The sequence below is a fragment of the Chinchilla lanigera genome, unplaced genomic scaffold (genome assembly GCF_000276665.1).
Source record: "Chinchilla lanigera isolate Chin_1 unplaced genomic scaffold, ChiLan1.0 scaffold00039, whole genome shotgun sequence".
Classification (NCBI taxonomy): Eukaryota; Metazoa; Chordata; class Mammalia; order Rodentia; family Chinchillidae; genus Chinchilla; species Chinchilla lanigera.
The window spans coordinates 2,721,251-2,736,021 of record NW_004955440.1 but is presented as its reverse complement, the minus strand read 5'-3'; the positions used below and the strand labels follow the sequence as shown (position 1 = coordinate 2,736,021).

General features: G+C 36.1%; 1 protein-coding gene across 7 annotated transcripts in view; it reads left to right on the top strand.

Annotated features, from left to right (window-relative positions):
• Zranb3 (zinc finger, RAN-binding domain containing 3) overlaps positions 1–14,771 on the top strand; it is a 224,819-nt gene that overhangs the window by 171,838 nt on the left and 38,210 nt on the right. For all 7 annotated transcript variants that reach the window (XM_013517481.1, XM_005390762.2, XM_013517482.1 and 4 more), the window contains 3 exons: positions 4,418–4,537; positions 7,167–7,346; positions 8,727–8,879. In XM_013517481.1, coding sequence (XP_013372935.1) covers positions 4,418–4,537; positions 7,167–7,346; positions 8,727–8,879 — 453 coding nt within the window. The remainder of the gene's footprint in view (positions 1–4,417; positions 4,538–7,166; positions 7,347–8,726; positions 8,880–14,771) is intronic.

The following is a 14,771-nucleotide window of genomic DNA, read 5'->3' as shown; positions in this document are numbered from 1 at the left end:
CTTATTAAATATTTTTCACGTAAATTATATTAATATATTATTATGATATGCTATTTTTCTTTCATACTAATCTTAATATTTTCCTCTGATTAATTTATCTATATTGATTAATGATTTGCTGCCTTGTAGCTATCATGTGAATTTGAGTTTTTTTCCTGGATATATTGAGAGTGATGTAGTTGCAAACGCAATTAAAAGTTAAAATTTTTATTTACCTTCGTGGTGGCCTTTGAATGGTATGATATAAAGGGAAGAATGAATCCAGCAAATATTAGTGGCCTAGTACTCATACTTTTTAAACATCCAGGCAGTATACTCTATAGAAAATGATAATGTAGCATAGAAGGATTTGAAACATGTGGCCTGTATTATTTACCAGGTTTGCTCCGCCACATTGGCTGGCCTTATTCCATTTTCTTAGTTCTACCTTGATTGCCAGTAGTCCTGTTAGTGACAGCATCTTCCATTTTTCCTAGGTATGTATCTGCTATCATTCTCTTCAAGTGCTGAGAGCTTCTAGGGATGTTCAGAAGCAATGAAAAGAAATTTCCTGACACATAATTTGAGCTTAATATACATGTAGAAACAAAGCCTCTTGCCAGGATAGGTAGATTTTTTTAAAATTTTGTATACATTTTTAAAAAAACTTTATATACATTTTAGAGCTTCAGCTAATATAATCATTACTATTCTATAAAGATGTAATGCTAGTGTTTGCTTTATAGAATTTATGATAACAGGCTGGATGTGTTGGCACACGCCTGTAAGCCCAGCACTCAGGAGGCTGAGGCAGGAGGGTTGTTGCAGGTTCGAGACCAACCTGGGCCACAGAGTGAACTCAAGGCCAGCCTGAACTGCATTGCGAGATCCTGTCTCAAAAAGACCAAAAAAAAAATTTTATGATAATGTAATAAAGGGCTTTCATTACATTAAATTTCTCACTGAGGAAGAGTTAAACTTAGAAATAATTTTTAAATGATTGAGCAAAATAATTAGAATTATATTTTGTTTTGATTCTGTTATATCTTCAAATTATTAGACTATCTCAAGTATAACAGGATATCTTTTTTTTTCTCACATGCATATAACTGATACCCTTAAATCTCACTTAACTTTGTTAAGAGTTAAAAATACAGATACTTAGGGAATGGAAGGGAATGAGAAGGAGACTTGTTATCAAATTTCTCCTACTCTGACCATGTGTTTTCTTTTGAAGATTTTACAATCTCCCTTAATAGATACTAAGAGGCTCATTTGTAAATTTATATTTGCTTTGTGACAACAGAAAGCCAATAAGGTACATTCTCTTAAATGATTAATTTGGATATTCCCTTTTAAAAGTGAATATTCATGTGTTAAACTATTCAAGGCTCTGTTTTCATAAGAGCACAAATATAAACCAGAGTTCTTGAAATTTAGGGCCTATATTTGTTTTTATGAAGGTTCATTATGAGTTCTGTAGCAATATCAGTGCACTCTTGATTGTTTCCTTTTCATAATTCAACTCGCTCTTAGAGACAGTAGGATTCAGTTTAACAGTATTTTATCAAACATGGTGGTGCATGCCTGTAATTTGAGGACTTGGGAAGCTGAGGCAGGAGGATCGCTAGGTGTTTGAGGCCAGTGTGGGCTACATAGTGAATCAAGGCCAATCTGAAGTACATAATGAAACCCTGTCTCAAAAAGAGCAAAAAGTTGGGGGCTGGGGATTTAGCTCAGTGGTACAGCACCTGCCTGGCAAGCGTGAGGTGGTAAGTTTGATTCCTGGTACCAGAAAAAAACAAAAACAAACAAAAAGAAGCAAGAAAGAGCAAAAAGTAAACAGAAACAGAAAAAGTTTCTCTACATTTTAAAGATGTGTGTGGCTCTCTCAATTCCCCACCTCAGTGAAAATGACCATATTACTTATTTAAGTTTATAATGTGAAAAAAGAGAGCTCAAATTAAGAATATATTTGAGGGGCTGGGGATTTAGCTCAGCGGCACAGTGCCTGCCTGGCAAGCGCGAGGTCTTGAGTTTGATTCCCGGTACCGGAAAAAAACAAAAACAAAAAATATATATTGAGTGCCGGGCATGGTGGCACGTGCTTGTGATCCCAGCACTCAGGAGGATTCCCACAAGTTTGAGGCCAGTCTGGACTACATAGTGAGTTCAGTGCTAGGCTGAACTATCAAGACGCTGTCTCAAAAAAAAAAAAAAAAGAAGAAAAAGAGCACATTTGAGAATATATATAGAAAGAAGAGGGAGTGCAAAAAAGACATATAAGTAAGAATTAGGGAGATCTTTTTTAAATGGATGGTGGAGTAAGAGATGGAGGGGGAGAAGGGAGGAAAAAGGGATGGGGAAAAAAAAATAAAAGGGAAAATGGTGAAAATACAGCTTTTGCAAATGAGAAGGGGACCAAGAGTTGGAAGCGGGGGTGTGGGATAGAAGGAGAAAAAAAAAAAAGAATACTTAAGGTGTGCTATGTACATGTACCAGTTCCCCACAATAAGTATAATCATGTACTGCAAGCATGTTCTGTGCTAATAAAAAAATTTTAAGTGATACTTTCCTAGTTGATATTTGGGTCATACATCAGGAATAAATGACTTATTCTATGAATCCTTACTATATGGGCAAAATCTTCTGTCTTACATGTCTTTGGAATTAACTTTAAAATTAATCTACTTAATCTTTGAAGTTTATGTATCAATTTTCATAGACTTTTTACTAAATATAACATTAGAATAAATGTCATTTTAACTCTTCAAAAAAGTTGTAGAGTGCTTATTGTATTTAAAGCATTACACTTGGCATTGATATTATAAAAATGAATTAGACAAATGATGCTGGAAAAACTGGCTTTGCACATGCTGAAGATTAAAATTGGACTCATATCTTTCATCATGCACTAAATTAAATTCAAAATGGATCAGAGATCTAAATATTAAAACAGAAATATTAAATCTGCTGGAAGATAGCATAGGTAAAACTTTGAAGAAATTGGTGTAGGCAAAGACATTATGAATAAAAAGCCTGATTGCACAGGAACTATCACAAAGAATCAACAATTGGGATCTCATCTTGTTAAAAAGCTTTTGCACAGCAAAAGAAACCACCAGCAGAGTAAAGAGACAACTCACAGTGTGGGAAGGAATATTTGCCAGCTGTTCCTCAGACAAAGGATTACTACCGAGAAAATATAAAGAACTCAAAAACATCAGACCTCCCGAATTTAAAGAAGCAATCCAAAAATGGGCATCTGAATGAATATACATTTCTCAGATAAAGAAATACAAATGGCAAATAAATACATGAATAAAAACATTGACCATCATTGGTCATTCAAGAAATGGAAGTGAAAACAACACTGAGATTTCATCTTACCTCAGAAAGAATGGCTATCATCAAGAGATCAGCCAATAACAAGTGCTGGAGGGGCTGTGGGAAAAAAGGAATCCTACTTCCACTGTTGACGGGAGCGTAGACTGGTGCAGCCACTGTGGAAATCAGTGGGGAGATTCCTCAAAAAACTAGGATTGCAGTCCCATTTGGCCCAGCTATACCCCTTTTGGGTATCTTCCAAGAAGAGTTTAAAACATCACACCACAGCAATATATGTGCACCCATGTTTGTAGCAGCACAATTTGTAAGAGCTAGATGTTGGCAACAACCCAGATACCCATCAGCAGAGGAATGGATAAAAAAGATGTGGTCTTTTTATACAGTGGAGTACTACTTAGCCATAAAGAAGGATAAACTTGAGACTTTTATAGGTAAATGGATACAACTTGAGACCATACTCATAAGTGAAATAAACGAGACTCAACTGTGTAAACCTTGTATGTGTCTCCCCAGAAGAATAAATGAGATCCAAAATGTACAATAGATATTGTAAAATGGGAAGAAACTGTTCAAAAGGAAAGAGAAACTGGGATGGGGGAAGGGAGAAAAGAAGAAAGAGAAAAGTAACTATATATGTATATATATATACACATACAAGATAGTTAAAATAGTTATACTACTAATTTCTCTTAGTTCATTGAAAAGAAAGGTTTGTGCTAATGCTGTTTGGCCAGTTAAATGCCTATATCTTCTACTCTGAGTAATTAATTTAAAGATAACAGTGCATAATGTATTAAGCATTGTTACTCTTCTGTTATTTTGTTTTGAAATTTTGTTTTACCTTTTTTCTCTTTAAAATAAAAAAGAAAATGAATTAGACATATACCCGTCTCCATAGCTGTTTGATTAAAAAACAGATTGTTATAAGAAGCTATTAAGACACTGCGTTAGGATTCTTATGTAACCTTTGCTAACTTGTCGTCTTAAGCAGTTCCTTTTTTAATATGACCATAAAAATAAGATGTAAAGTATATAAAATAAGTGTTCACAAAGATTTGTCCTAATTTTTCCATTTTTCTTCTTGATGCAGACTTCTTATGTTAGAATAGATGGAAGTGTTCCATCTTCAGAAAGGATACATCTGGTTAATCTGTTTCAAAAGGATCCTGATACTCGTGTGGCTATCTTAAGCATTCAGGCTGCTGGCCAGGTGAGAAATTTCAGGTCTAAATTTGGTAGGAAGATGTCACTGATATAATAAAAAGGCCATTAACTGTAGTTTTGGGTTGACTGGCAGTAACTTTGTGGATGTCTAATGTAAATATTGTACTTTGGAGAGTGCTTGAAAATACAATCAAAAGAAGCCTCAATATCCTTGACTCAAATGTCACTAAATTTTCCAGGAAAGAACTCCCATGAAGAGTACAATTAGCTTGATTGTAATGCGTTTTCACAACTGTTTTCTTTCTTTAGATTTGCATAGAATTTTCTCATAATTTGGTCTTACTTGGTTGTGTTTCATTAGCATCTGTGAGATAACATGGCCTGAGGTGGGGCGTCTCTGCCCTGGAACTTGTTGTAGAGTGGCCCTGGTTTGTCCCTTAGGGCTAGCATTGGCTGTAAGTAAATGCAAACTCAGATTAAGAGTGACTTAAATAGGGGCTGGGGATTTAGCTCAGTGGCACAGCACCTGCCTGGCAAGCGCAAAGTCATGAGTTCGACTCCCGGCCCTGGAAAAAAAAAACCAAACCAAAAAAAAGAGTGACTTAAATACACAGCTTCAGTCTCCCCATTAGACAGTTCAAGCTAAGTATGGTGTTTCCAGTCTTCAGGACCCATGCCCCATCTAGCTTCCTGCTTTACTGCTTCAAGCACCCACATCGTCTCTCAGTCTAGGAATCTGCCTGGAGGAAGGCACCCTGCGTCTCACTTGCCTGTAGTTTACCTCATGGCCACACCTACCTACAAGGGAAGCGGGAAGAGTAGACCTTATTCCAGGTGGCGCTGCTAAAAATCAGGTGTTAGAGACAAAGGAAAAGGGAAGATATTAGGGAAAGCAATGGCTCACTGTGGAAGAGGGGATCTTTTTTCTGCTACAGTCTAAAATGTGTTGATGTAAGTGTCTAAGCCAAAACATTTAGGACAGGGAAAAATAATAGCATACCTTCTGTGCCATCCACCTGGTAATGCTAAAGGTCACTTTTACCTTGTTAAGTGTAGTACGTTGTTGAAACTATGAGGGTGAAGGTTTCTGGGATTTGCTAATTCTAACTAAAAGGAGCTCTGTCTCAAAACCTCCCTCATGTTGAAGAATCTGAAACTTCCACGAAACTTCCAGTAGTCTGAGTTTTATACCAGTTAGAGTGTTCCAACCTTACAGAATATCTTCTTGAAGGGCTTTAGCCAGGAGTGGTGGTGCACACTTGTAATCCCAGCACTCTGGGAGGCTGAAGCAGAAGGATTGTAAACTCCAGTCCCCTCTAGGCAACTTCGTAAGATTCTGTCTCAAAACAAAATTTTTTTTTTGTCTTTTTGAAACAGTCTCACTATGCAGTTCAGGCTGGCCTTGAGCTCACTTTGTAGCCCAGGCTGGTCTCGATTTCACAACAATCCTCCTGCCTCAGCCTCCTCCCGAGTGCTAGGATTCAGGTGTGCACCACCACGCCAGGCCTCTGTCTCAAAATTTAAACAACTAAGAAAGGCTGAGATGTAACTCAGCACAACAGGGAGAGACACTCAGAGCAGGGGAGGTGATAAGTGGGAGAAATCCAGACAGGAGAGTTCAGGACTATTTAAAATTAAAAATACATGACTTCTGAAATAAAGAGTGTGCAGGACACTCCCATTTTACTTGAGACCGTATTCCTGAAGACCTCGGTATAATTTAAGACTAATATACATGAAGACTAATATCTTCAGATAAAATGGAAACAAAGCTTTGTAAATAAGGAGGGGAAGAGGAGTTGAAGAGAGGGGAGGGAAGTGAGGAAAAAAAAGAATCAAGATATATCAAGTACTAGTACAAATTCCCTGTGATAAAGGTGACCATTATGTATAACTAAAATGTATCAATAAACTTAATTAATTTAAATAATAATAATAATAGCCTGAGAGTCGCAAAAGTCACTCACAGAAGTTCCAGGCATGTGAACAACAACATGATCTTCAAAGTCATGCATTTTCTACATGTTTCATGTCAGGAGATTATTTCATATATTGATTTTAAAACAAGACCTAGTTGATATTTTTATGTCCTCCTTTTGCAAACTCATGTAAAATGCGGTTGCATAAAAAAATAACATTATATTTACTGACATAAAGCAGTAAACTTCAAAGTCTTGAGCATGTAACATGAGAAGTTCTACAGGAAGGAAGCAGTGTGACTGGAAACATGATTTTCTTCACCATATGGCAGTTTGAATTAAATGACGAGGCTGTCAGTGCTGTCTGCCTGTGGATACCAAGTTATGGATACCATGTGTTAGAAATTATTCTCTCCCTTGTAATGGATTCTATTAGATTTCCAAGTGATGAAGTGAATCTAGTCTTCATCAAAGGTTAAAGTGATTTTGATTATATATGTATGTGTCTACCCAGCAGCCCGACTTTTGAAATACTGCAATGCATTGTTTACTTGGCTATCTTGCAGTTAGCTGTCTTCATTTGCCTGTCATGAGTTAAATCTTCTTAATTTTGCTTACAATGAAAAACTGGTTTGTTTTTAAGCCCTTTGGTGCTCTCTTCTCCATTAACATGTTTAGAAAGGCTTTAGTGTATAGGACTCATATGCTACATTCTCTATTTATTTGCATCTCAGTCCCTTTGCTTTTTTTGCTTAGGGTTTGACGTTTACTGCTGCAAGTCACGTTGTGTTTGCTGAGTTGTACTGGGACCCTGGACATATAAAACAGGCAGAAGATCGTGCTCACCGAATTGGACAGTGCAGTTCTGTGAATATTCACTACCTTATTGCAAATGGGACTTTAGACACCTTTATGTGGGGAATGTTGAATCGAAAGGTAAAAGTTCAGTTTTCTCCACGTTACTGACTTTCTTAGTATGATTTGTAGCCTGAATGAGTTAAGAGACTGAGTTTTAATGTGTTCAGGCAAATGATACTTAAATGTACCAAAATAATGATAATAGAGACCAAGTTCAGGAAAGGCTTCCATTGGTAGTATGCTACCTACTATCGCCTATAATGATAGGCTATATATTTCTATTATTTTCTAAACCCATAATTAATAATCCTTTCATTTAATCTTATTTTGAGAGAGAGAGAGTGTGTGTGTGTGTGTGTGTGAGAGTGTGTTTGTGTGAGACACCTGGATGGAACTCAGGGTCTCAAAAATGCTAGGCAAGTCCTCTATCACTGCTTCAACTACTTGTTTTTATTTTTGTTGGCTTCTACCACTTTCAGTCTAGAAGGATAGGATTAGCAAATATGGAACCAGAGTGTTTAAATTTCTAAGTCTGTTTTGTAGCCTAAGAATAAACCTTGTCCAGAAAAAGTTCTTGAATTAACACTGAACTAATACTAGATTCCAGCAAAGGTAAGAAAGAAATTCTTGGCTGTTCTCTCAGCTCTGTTCTGCTCTCAGCTCTCTCTTCTCTCCAGACTTGAAGGATGTTTATAGAAAGGATTTGACTAAGCATTAAAGGATTTCTGCCTTAGTTAGGGGTACTATAACAGAGTAGTGCACACTGTGTGGCATATAAGTAATAAAAATTTACTTCTCATGATTCTTGCAATTGGAGGTTCAAGATCAGGGTGAGAGCCTGGTCAGGTTCTCTGGAGCATCCTCTTCCAAGTGAGACTGCCAGCTTCTCCTGGCTTCACATGGGAGGAGGACAAGAATGCTCTCTGGAGTCTATTCTTTAAGTGTATTAATTCCACTCATAGGGTCTCCACCTTCAAGACCAAATCACCTTCCAAAGGCTCCACCTCCTCATGCCAGCTCATTAAGAATTAGGATTTCAATGTAATGAACTTGGGAGGGAGCACAAATACTTCTTCTGTTACAATGTTTTCTAAGCAGTGAGTATAGATATTCAAAATGGCCAATCATATTTGGCTAAATTGCAAAGTACATAAATATTAGGATAAAAGTTTTTATGAAAAAAGCAAATAGTGTAATGTTTCTACTTCAGTCTTTTCCTCATTAAAGCCAGAAATCATTGACTTGGTACTTTGACATTCTTTTTTTTTTTTTTTTTATCACCAGCGGTACTTTGATTGTAATTTTGCATCATTATGTTACTAAAGCCCATGATCTGTTGGAAAAATAGGATTTTCCTAGTTGATAGCTTGTGATTTACATGCAAAACCCAGTTACTGCTTAGTAAATGTCAGCTGTGAGGTGAGCTGTTGTGAAATTCATGTGCTTTTCCACGTACAGGCCCAGGTCACAGGGAGCACACTAAATGGTAGGAAGGAGCAACTTCAGGCTGAAGAAGGTGATAAGGAAAAATGGGATTTCCTGCAGTTTGCTGAAGCATGGACTCCAAGTGACAGTTCTGAAGAGCTCCGGAAAGAAGTTTTGTTCACTCATGTAAGGCGATATGACTTGGTCTTTTTTACTACTTTAACACCCTAAATTATAACTGTAACATACATTTTTTAAATTTTTTATTTTATTGGTGCATTTTAGATATATGTAATGATAACATTCATCATAGGTAGTTTGTACCTGCACATGATATATCTTGCTTCTTCTTTTTTTCCATTCCCTTCTTCTGCCTTCAACCCCTCTGCCCTTCCTTATGGACAAAAGCTTTTCTTTTTCATTTTTTTTCCTTCTATTTTTTTTTTTTTCCTTTTCCTTTTCTTCCCTTTCCCTATCTCCTTCCCTTGTTCCTCAGCTCTTAATTATTCGTGTTCTTGAAAGGGGACTTCACGGGGCTGGGCATTTAGCTCAGTGGCACAGCGCCTGCCTAGCAAGCATGAGGTCATGAGTTCGATTCTTCGATTCCCAGTACCAGAAAAAAACCAAACCCCCCCCCCGCAAAAAAAAAGGGGACTTCACTTAAAGCTGGAAAATAACATAAAACCAAAAATTAAATTAATAGAAGGAGACTTGTATAGAGTCATATATCTCCCACGTTTCATCACTCCCTGTTCTGCTCCTTAGATAAACAAACTGAGTAGAATCCAAACTCCACAAGAAAATGTAGGAGGGTATCTTCATGACTCTGAAGGTAAGGAAGGATAGATGAAATTTGCCTCACATGCAAAAATAATAAAGAAGATGATTTAAAATTTTTGTTATATAAAATGTCTCACAAACAAGTCACAGACTCAGTAAAGTATTTATATAACTCAATTAATAAAATGTAAACAAGCCAACAGAAAAATAGGTAAAGAATGTATCAGAGGGGACGTCAATAGCCAGAAATCATGAGAAGTTCTGCCTTACTAAGACAAGGCAGATTATAAAAATAACTTTTCCCTTTTGCAATTGGTAATTAATCTATGGTATGATGCTTTCGGGTCAAGTGACCATCTTGTTCCCCAAATTTTCATACAGTGGTTTTAGCATCAGTGATGGTTTTTACTTGAATCAGTTTGAAGTGGTTTTTCTTTTTTCTTTTTTTTTTAAAGAGAAAAAAATAATAATAAAATAACAACAAAGACAAAAACAAAACCACACAAAAATAATAAAAAATGATATAGAATTTGAAAACAAGATGATAGGAAATTAACAATGGTTGTAATATTACATACTTTTATCTTTTAGGAAGTTGTTCAGATTACCAGATGTAAGAGTGCAAGATTGATCAAACAATTAAAGAGAATAAAAAATAATAAAACAGAACATTAGAAACAATACAAAGCTTCACTAAACAAGATGGTAGGACTTCAACAATGGTTGTTATATTGCATATTGTTGTCTTCAAATTAGTTGTTCAGGTTGGAAATGGTTTTTCTAACTCTGTCATTGCATCTATATTTACTAGATGGTATTTTTTGTAAAGAAGCATATTATTTCTCCCTTTAAAAACTCATTAAAATGTTGAGGATTCTTTTATTTTTGTTATTAATATTTAATGTATTATAATCTTTCACTTTTTTTCTGTTTATGCTTGGATCTGGCTAGTAAAATCTTCTTTACAGTGGTTCTTTTAAAAAAAAAAAATCACATCCTCGTAAGTCTCTGAGTACTTCTTTGCTTTTTGGTAAACAAAATATTCCAGGTTCACTTTGAATTTTCCTTGCCTCTGGCTTGGAACTGACTGTTTCTTTAAGGAGTCCTAGTTCCTCATAAATTGCTACTTAGAAATTAACATGAATGTGTCTATGTATAGGTCTGTATCTGTATCTATATATCTACTATTTTGCACAAATTTTCCAATCTTTAGATGGCTTCATATAAGTTGGCATCTTATACTTTAGGAATCTTTTGTTTATTTTTAGCTATTTTACTTTGTTTATACCTACATGTTTGTTGTTTGGCCAGCGAAAGAAACATGCTTTAGTTGACTTTAGGTGGGCATGGCCTCTCCCCACTATCTTTCTACCCTCTAGCCTCGGAGATTTTAAGAAATGTTTTTTAAAGGATCTGTGAAAACTTAGTTTTAGCAGTGAACATATTTTTCTTCTGAATGTTGCCAGAACTTCAGTATTTTCTCTGGGAATTTTTTATGTATAGTGATTTATTTCTGAATCTTTCTAAAAGTCTTAAATTTTTCTTCAGCATTTAGCAATTTTAAACTTTACCAAATTACCCAAATTTGCCAATTGTCGTCAAAAAACGTGCTTAACTAAAAAGTTTATAGCAGTTCTAATTGGGTGGTTTTTAGCAACTTGTAGAAAGTTCTGCGGTGTCAGCATTTTAAGGAATGTTCCTTTTATCTTTATCCCAGCTCCCTGCTGCTGCAGTTGGAGGGAGCTGGAGCGAAGAGACCTTCTGCTTGGTAGAACAGATTGTTCCTACAGTCAGCACAGGACTGAGAGGCTCAAGGAGGAGACCAAAAGCAGAGACTGAGCCTGAGGGCAAGTGAGGGCAGGAAGAATTCAGAGCCTCTACACTACCTCCCACACCTCCCACCCTGCTTCCCTGGCTCCCAGTATGCCTCTTACCCTGCAGTTCATCAGATTCAAAATGCTGTGGGCCCCATAGATGATTTTTAGAAAATGTATGAGTTTGGTAAGTTTAGCAAATTGGTCTTCAGTACATTATATTTCAGGTGAACTGACTTGTAGCATATTGCTTACTAGACAGATAAGTCACTTAGCATGTGGGCTTTTGGCTAATTTGTTTTTTGTGAATTGATTTAGAGCCCAAAATTACGATGAGCGTGGGTCCTGGGGATAGGAAGACCTATGATTAGGAAGAGTAGAAGAATGTTAAAAATGTTTTCCCAGACATAGTTTTTATATTGGCTTTGGTACCTCCTGCCTTCTTTCTCTTCTGGTGCACTTGCCCTTCCATATTGTGTTATCTTTTTCTTTCCCTCCTCTGTTAGAATCCTCTTTCTGTCATATAACCCAATTCTGACTGTTGGGATTGAAGGAAAAATACATAGAACCTGGGCTGGAACTCCACTAGTGTATGTAAATGTATTGCTAAAATTGTTAAAATATTGAAACATTTTGTGATAAGCTTTTAATGGTTGTGATGAGCTGTTGTGATGAGTCCTTAACAGTGAAAAGATGGCTGATAAGTACCCATTCTTCAGACCTGTCATTGTACCCCTTCACCCCGCCGTGAGGACCTTCTGGTCTTCCCCATGATCCAGCACCACGTGGGGCCTCTGTGACTCTGCTGCGACCCGAGATTGGCAGGCACTTCCATGCTGTACCTGTCTAAGTTGTAGTATTTGAATAATCCACACAAACACAGGAGATGCAACTCTTTGCCCATCCTAGAAATGTGTATATTTTAAAAATAAATAATTTATTAAAGCAAATGAAACTCAAGTTAAAGTCCAAATAAATGAAGAGGAAGAACTTCCACCATCATGAGGAAAGTTACTTTTGCGTAGCATATTTGCCTGTCCCATAAGTGAGCTGGCCTGCTTGGGAGTCAGTCACCAGGGTCCCTGCCTCAGATTCAGTCAGGTCATTTATACTACTTCCGTTCCTTAGATGGATGTGCATGCCATCTACATAGTCGTGATAGCTGGTCTGCTGTAAAAAAGTGGCAAGTAGCTAGGAATAACTCCTCAGCATAACAATTTAAATTTTAAAATATACTTTTAAAAATATATAGAGTTTGCATTTTTTTATTAAATGCCAACATTGTATGAAGTGCTTGCCTTACTGTGGGCTAGAAAGTTCAAACAAAGGAATCATATTGTACATATAAAAAATAACCTTTTTCTTCACCAGTCTAGTTATCTAGTTGAATAAATAGTAACAGTGAAAAGAAATTGACTTGACCATTGGAGCTGTGGTATTCATGAAGTCTAAATCTATTTTGTCCAAAATCTCTTACTTCTGAATATGCTAAAGGACTGGTATCTTAGGGCCAATACATCATAAATTAGAGTATTTGTTCAGTATATATTTTAGAAAATCAAACTGCTCTATAAACATTGCAAACTGCAATATAAATATGCTCTATAAATATTATATAATTAATCAGCATAGAAGTCTAACAATGACAAGAAGGTAGCTATATTATTGGTAGAGACATGAATATCTAATAGCCATACCTTATATCACATTGTTATTATTAGACTTTGTTTACTTTTGTAACTTCAATAATAATCAACATATATTGTATTGGTAGTTATTCCATGTAGCTATTGTGATAAGCCCCTAATATTCATAATTTTATTTAACCTTCATGGCTACACCAAGAGGCAGGTACTGTCACCATGCCCCACTAAAACTCAAAACGTTTACATAATCTGCCCAAGTTCACACAGCCAATGAAAGGCAAAACTGAGATTAGAACCCAGTCCTTTTGCTCTAACATCTGCCCTTATACCCTTGCCAGACTGTGCTACATTCATTAAGATTAGCATGTCATGGCCCTTCTGTAAGTATTTGTGAAACATACAGAGCATCAAAACAGTTGTTTCATTTAGCTTGTGCTTATGGGATGTATACTTTGCACAGAGTGAAGATCATTATAGAGAATATATTAAGATTATATGCTCACTTGGGAGGCTGAGTGTCTTGTTTACTTTTCTGTCGTTGCTGGGACAAAATACCTGATGCCCAAAATTAAGGAAGGAAAGGTTTATTTCGCTTACAGTTTGTGGAGGTTTTAGTCCATACTTGGCAGGTTACAAGGCTTTTTACAGTTAAATTAATATTTTCAGGCCCTCATTTTCTTTTTAGGGTCAAATAATATTCCATTGTGTTGCTAAACCATATTTTGTTTATCCATTTAATTTATGGACACTGTGATTGTTCTAATTTTTTTTACTATTATAAATCATGCTGCTATGATATTCATGTACAACTTTTTGTGTGGACAAGCTTTCAGTACCCTTGGGATCAGAATTGCTAAGTCACATGGTAATTCTATGCATATGCTTAACATTTGGAGGAACTGTCAGCATTGTTTTTCAAAATGGTTGTGGTATTTTACACTCTCTCCTAGCACTATAAATGTTCTCATTTCTCTACGTGGTCACCAATATTTATTTTTAAAAATTTTAGTCATCTTACAGGTGAGGGCCTGAAAATATTAATTTAACTGTAAAAAACCAGACACAAAGACTACATATTTGATGGCACCATTTATATGAATTATCCAGAACAGGCAGATCCGTTGAGAAATATATGAGTTTCCAGGGGCTTGGGAGAAATGACCACCTAATGAAGACAGGGTTTCTTTTCAAAGGTGTTAAAAATGTTCTATAATTAAACAGTTGTAATAGCTGCACAATTCTGACTATACTAAAAGTCATTGAGTTGGACATTTGAAAAAGGTAAATTTATGGTAAATAGATTATACCTCAGTGAGGCTTTTTTAATGCAAACATATGAGAATGTACAGATAAAGAAAATAGCCAACTTTCCGAGCTACTCTAACTAGGAGAGATAATTGTTAACAAATTACTTTAAAGCAGAATGATACATGTGAAAATTGAGATGTGTAAACCAGGCTCTGGGAACACAGGACAGAATAAATAACCACTTGGGGTTATTTGGGAAAGTTTCCCTTAGGAAGTATCTGAGCTAAATTTTGAAGGATGCATTCCAAGTAAGAACGTCCTATTTCAGGCTGAAGGAATACCAAAAGCACCTTCAAAATCATGGTGATATGAACAGATATCATTTGTTCTAGGAATGGCAAGTCCATATGAATGTGTGAATTTAGCACACACAGAAGTGAGTCAAAGGAGAGTAAGCCTAAAACTTCTGCAATAACCAGATGGAGAGAAGCCCACGTATGCCATGCCAAAAAGTGTGACTTTGTGCTGGAATTAGTGTCATTGGAGATTTTGAAAGAAGATAAATGACATTATGAGATTTCTGTTTCAAA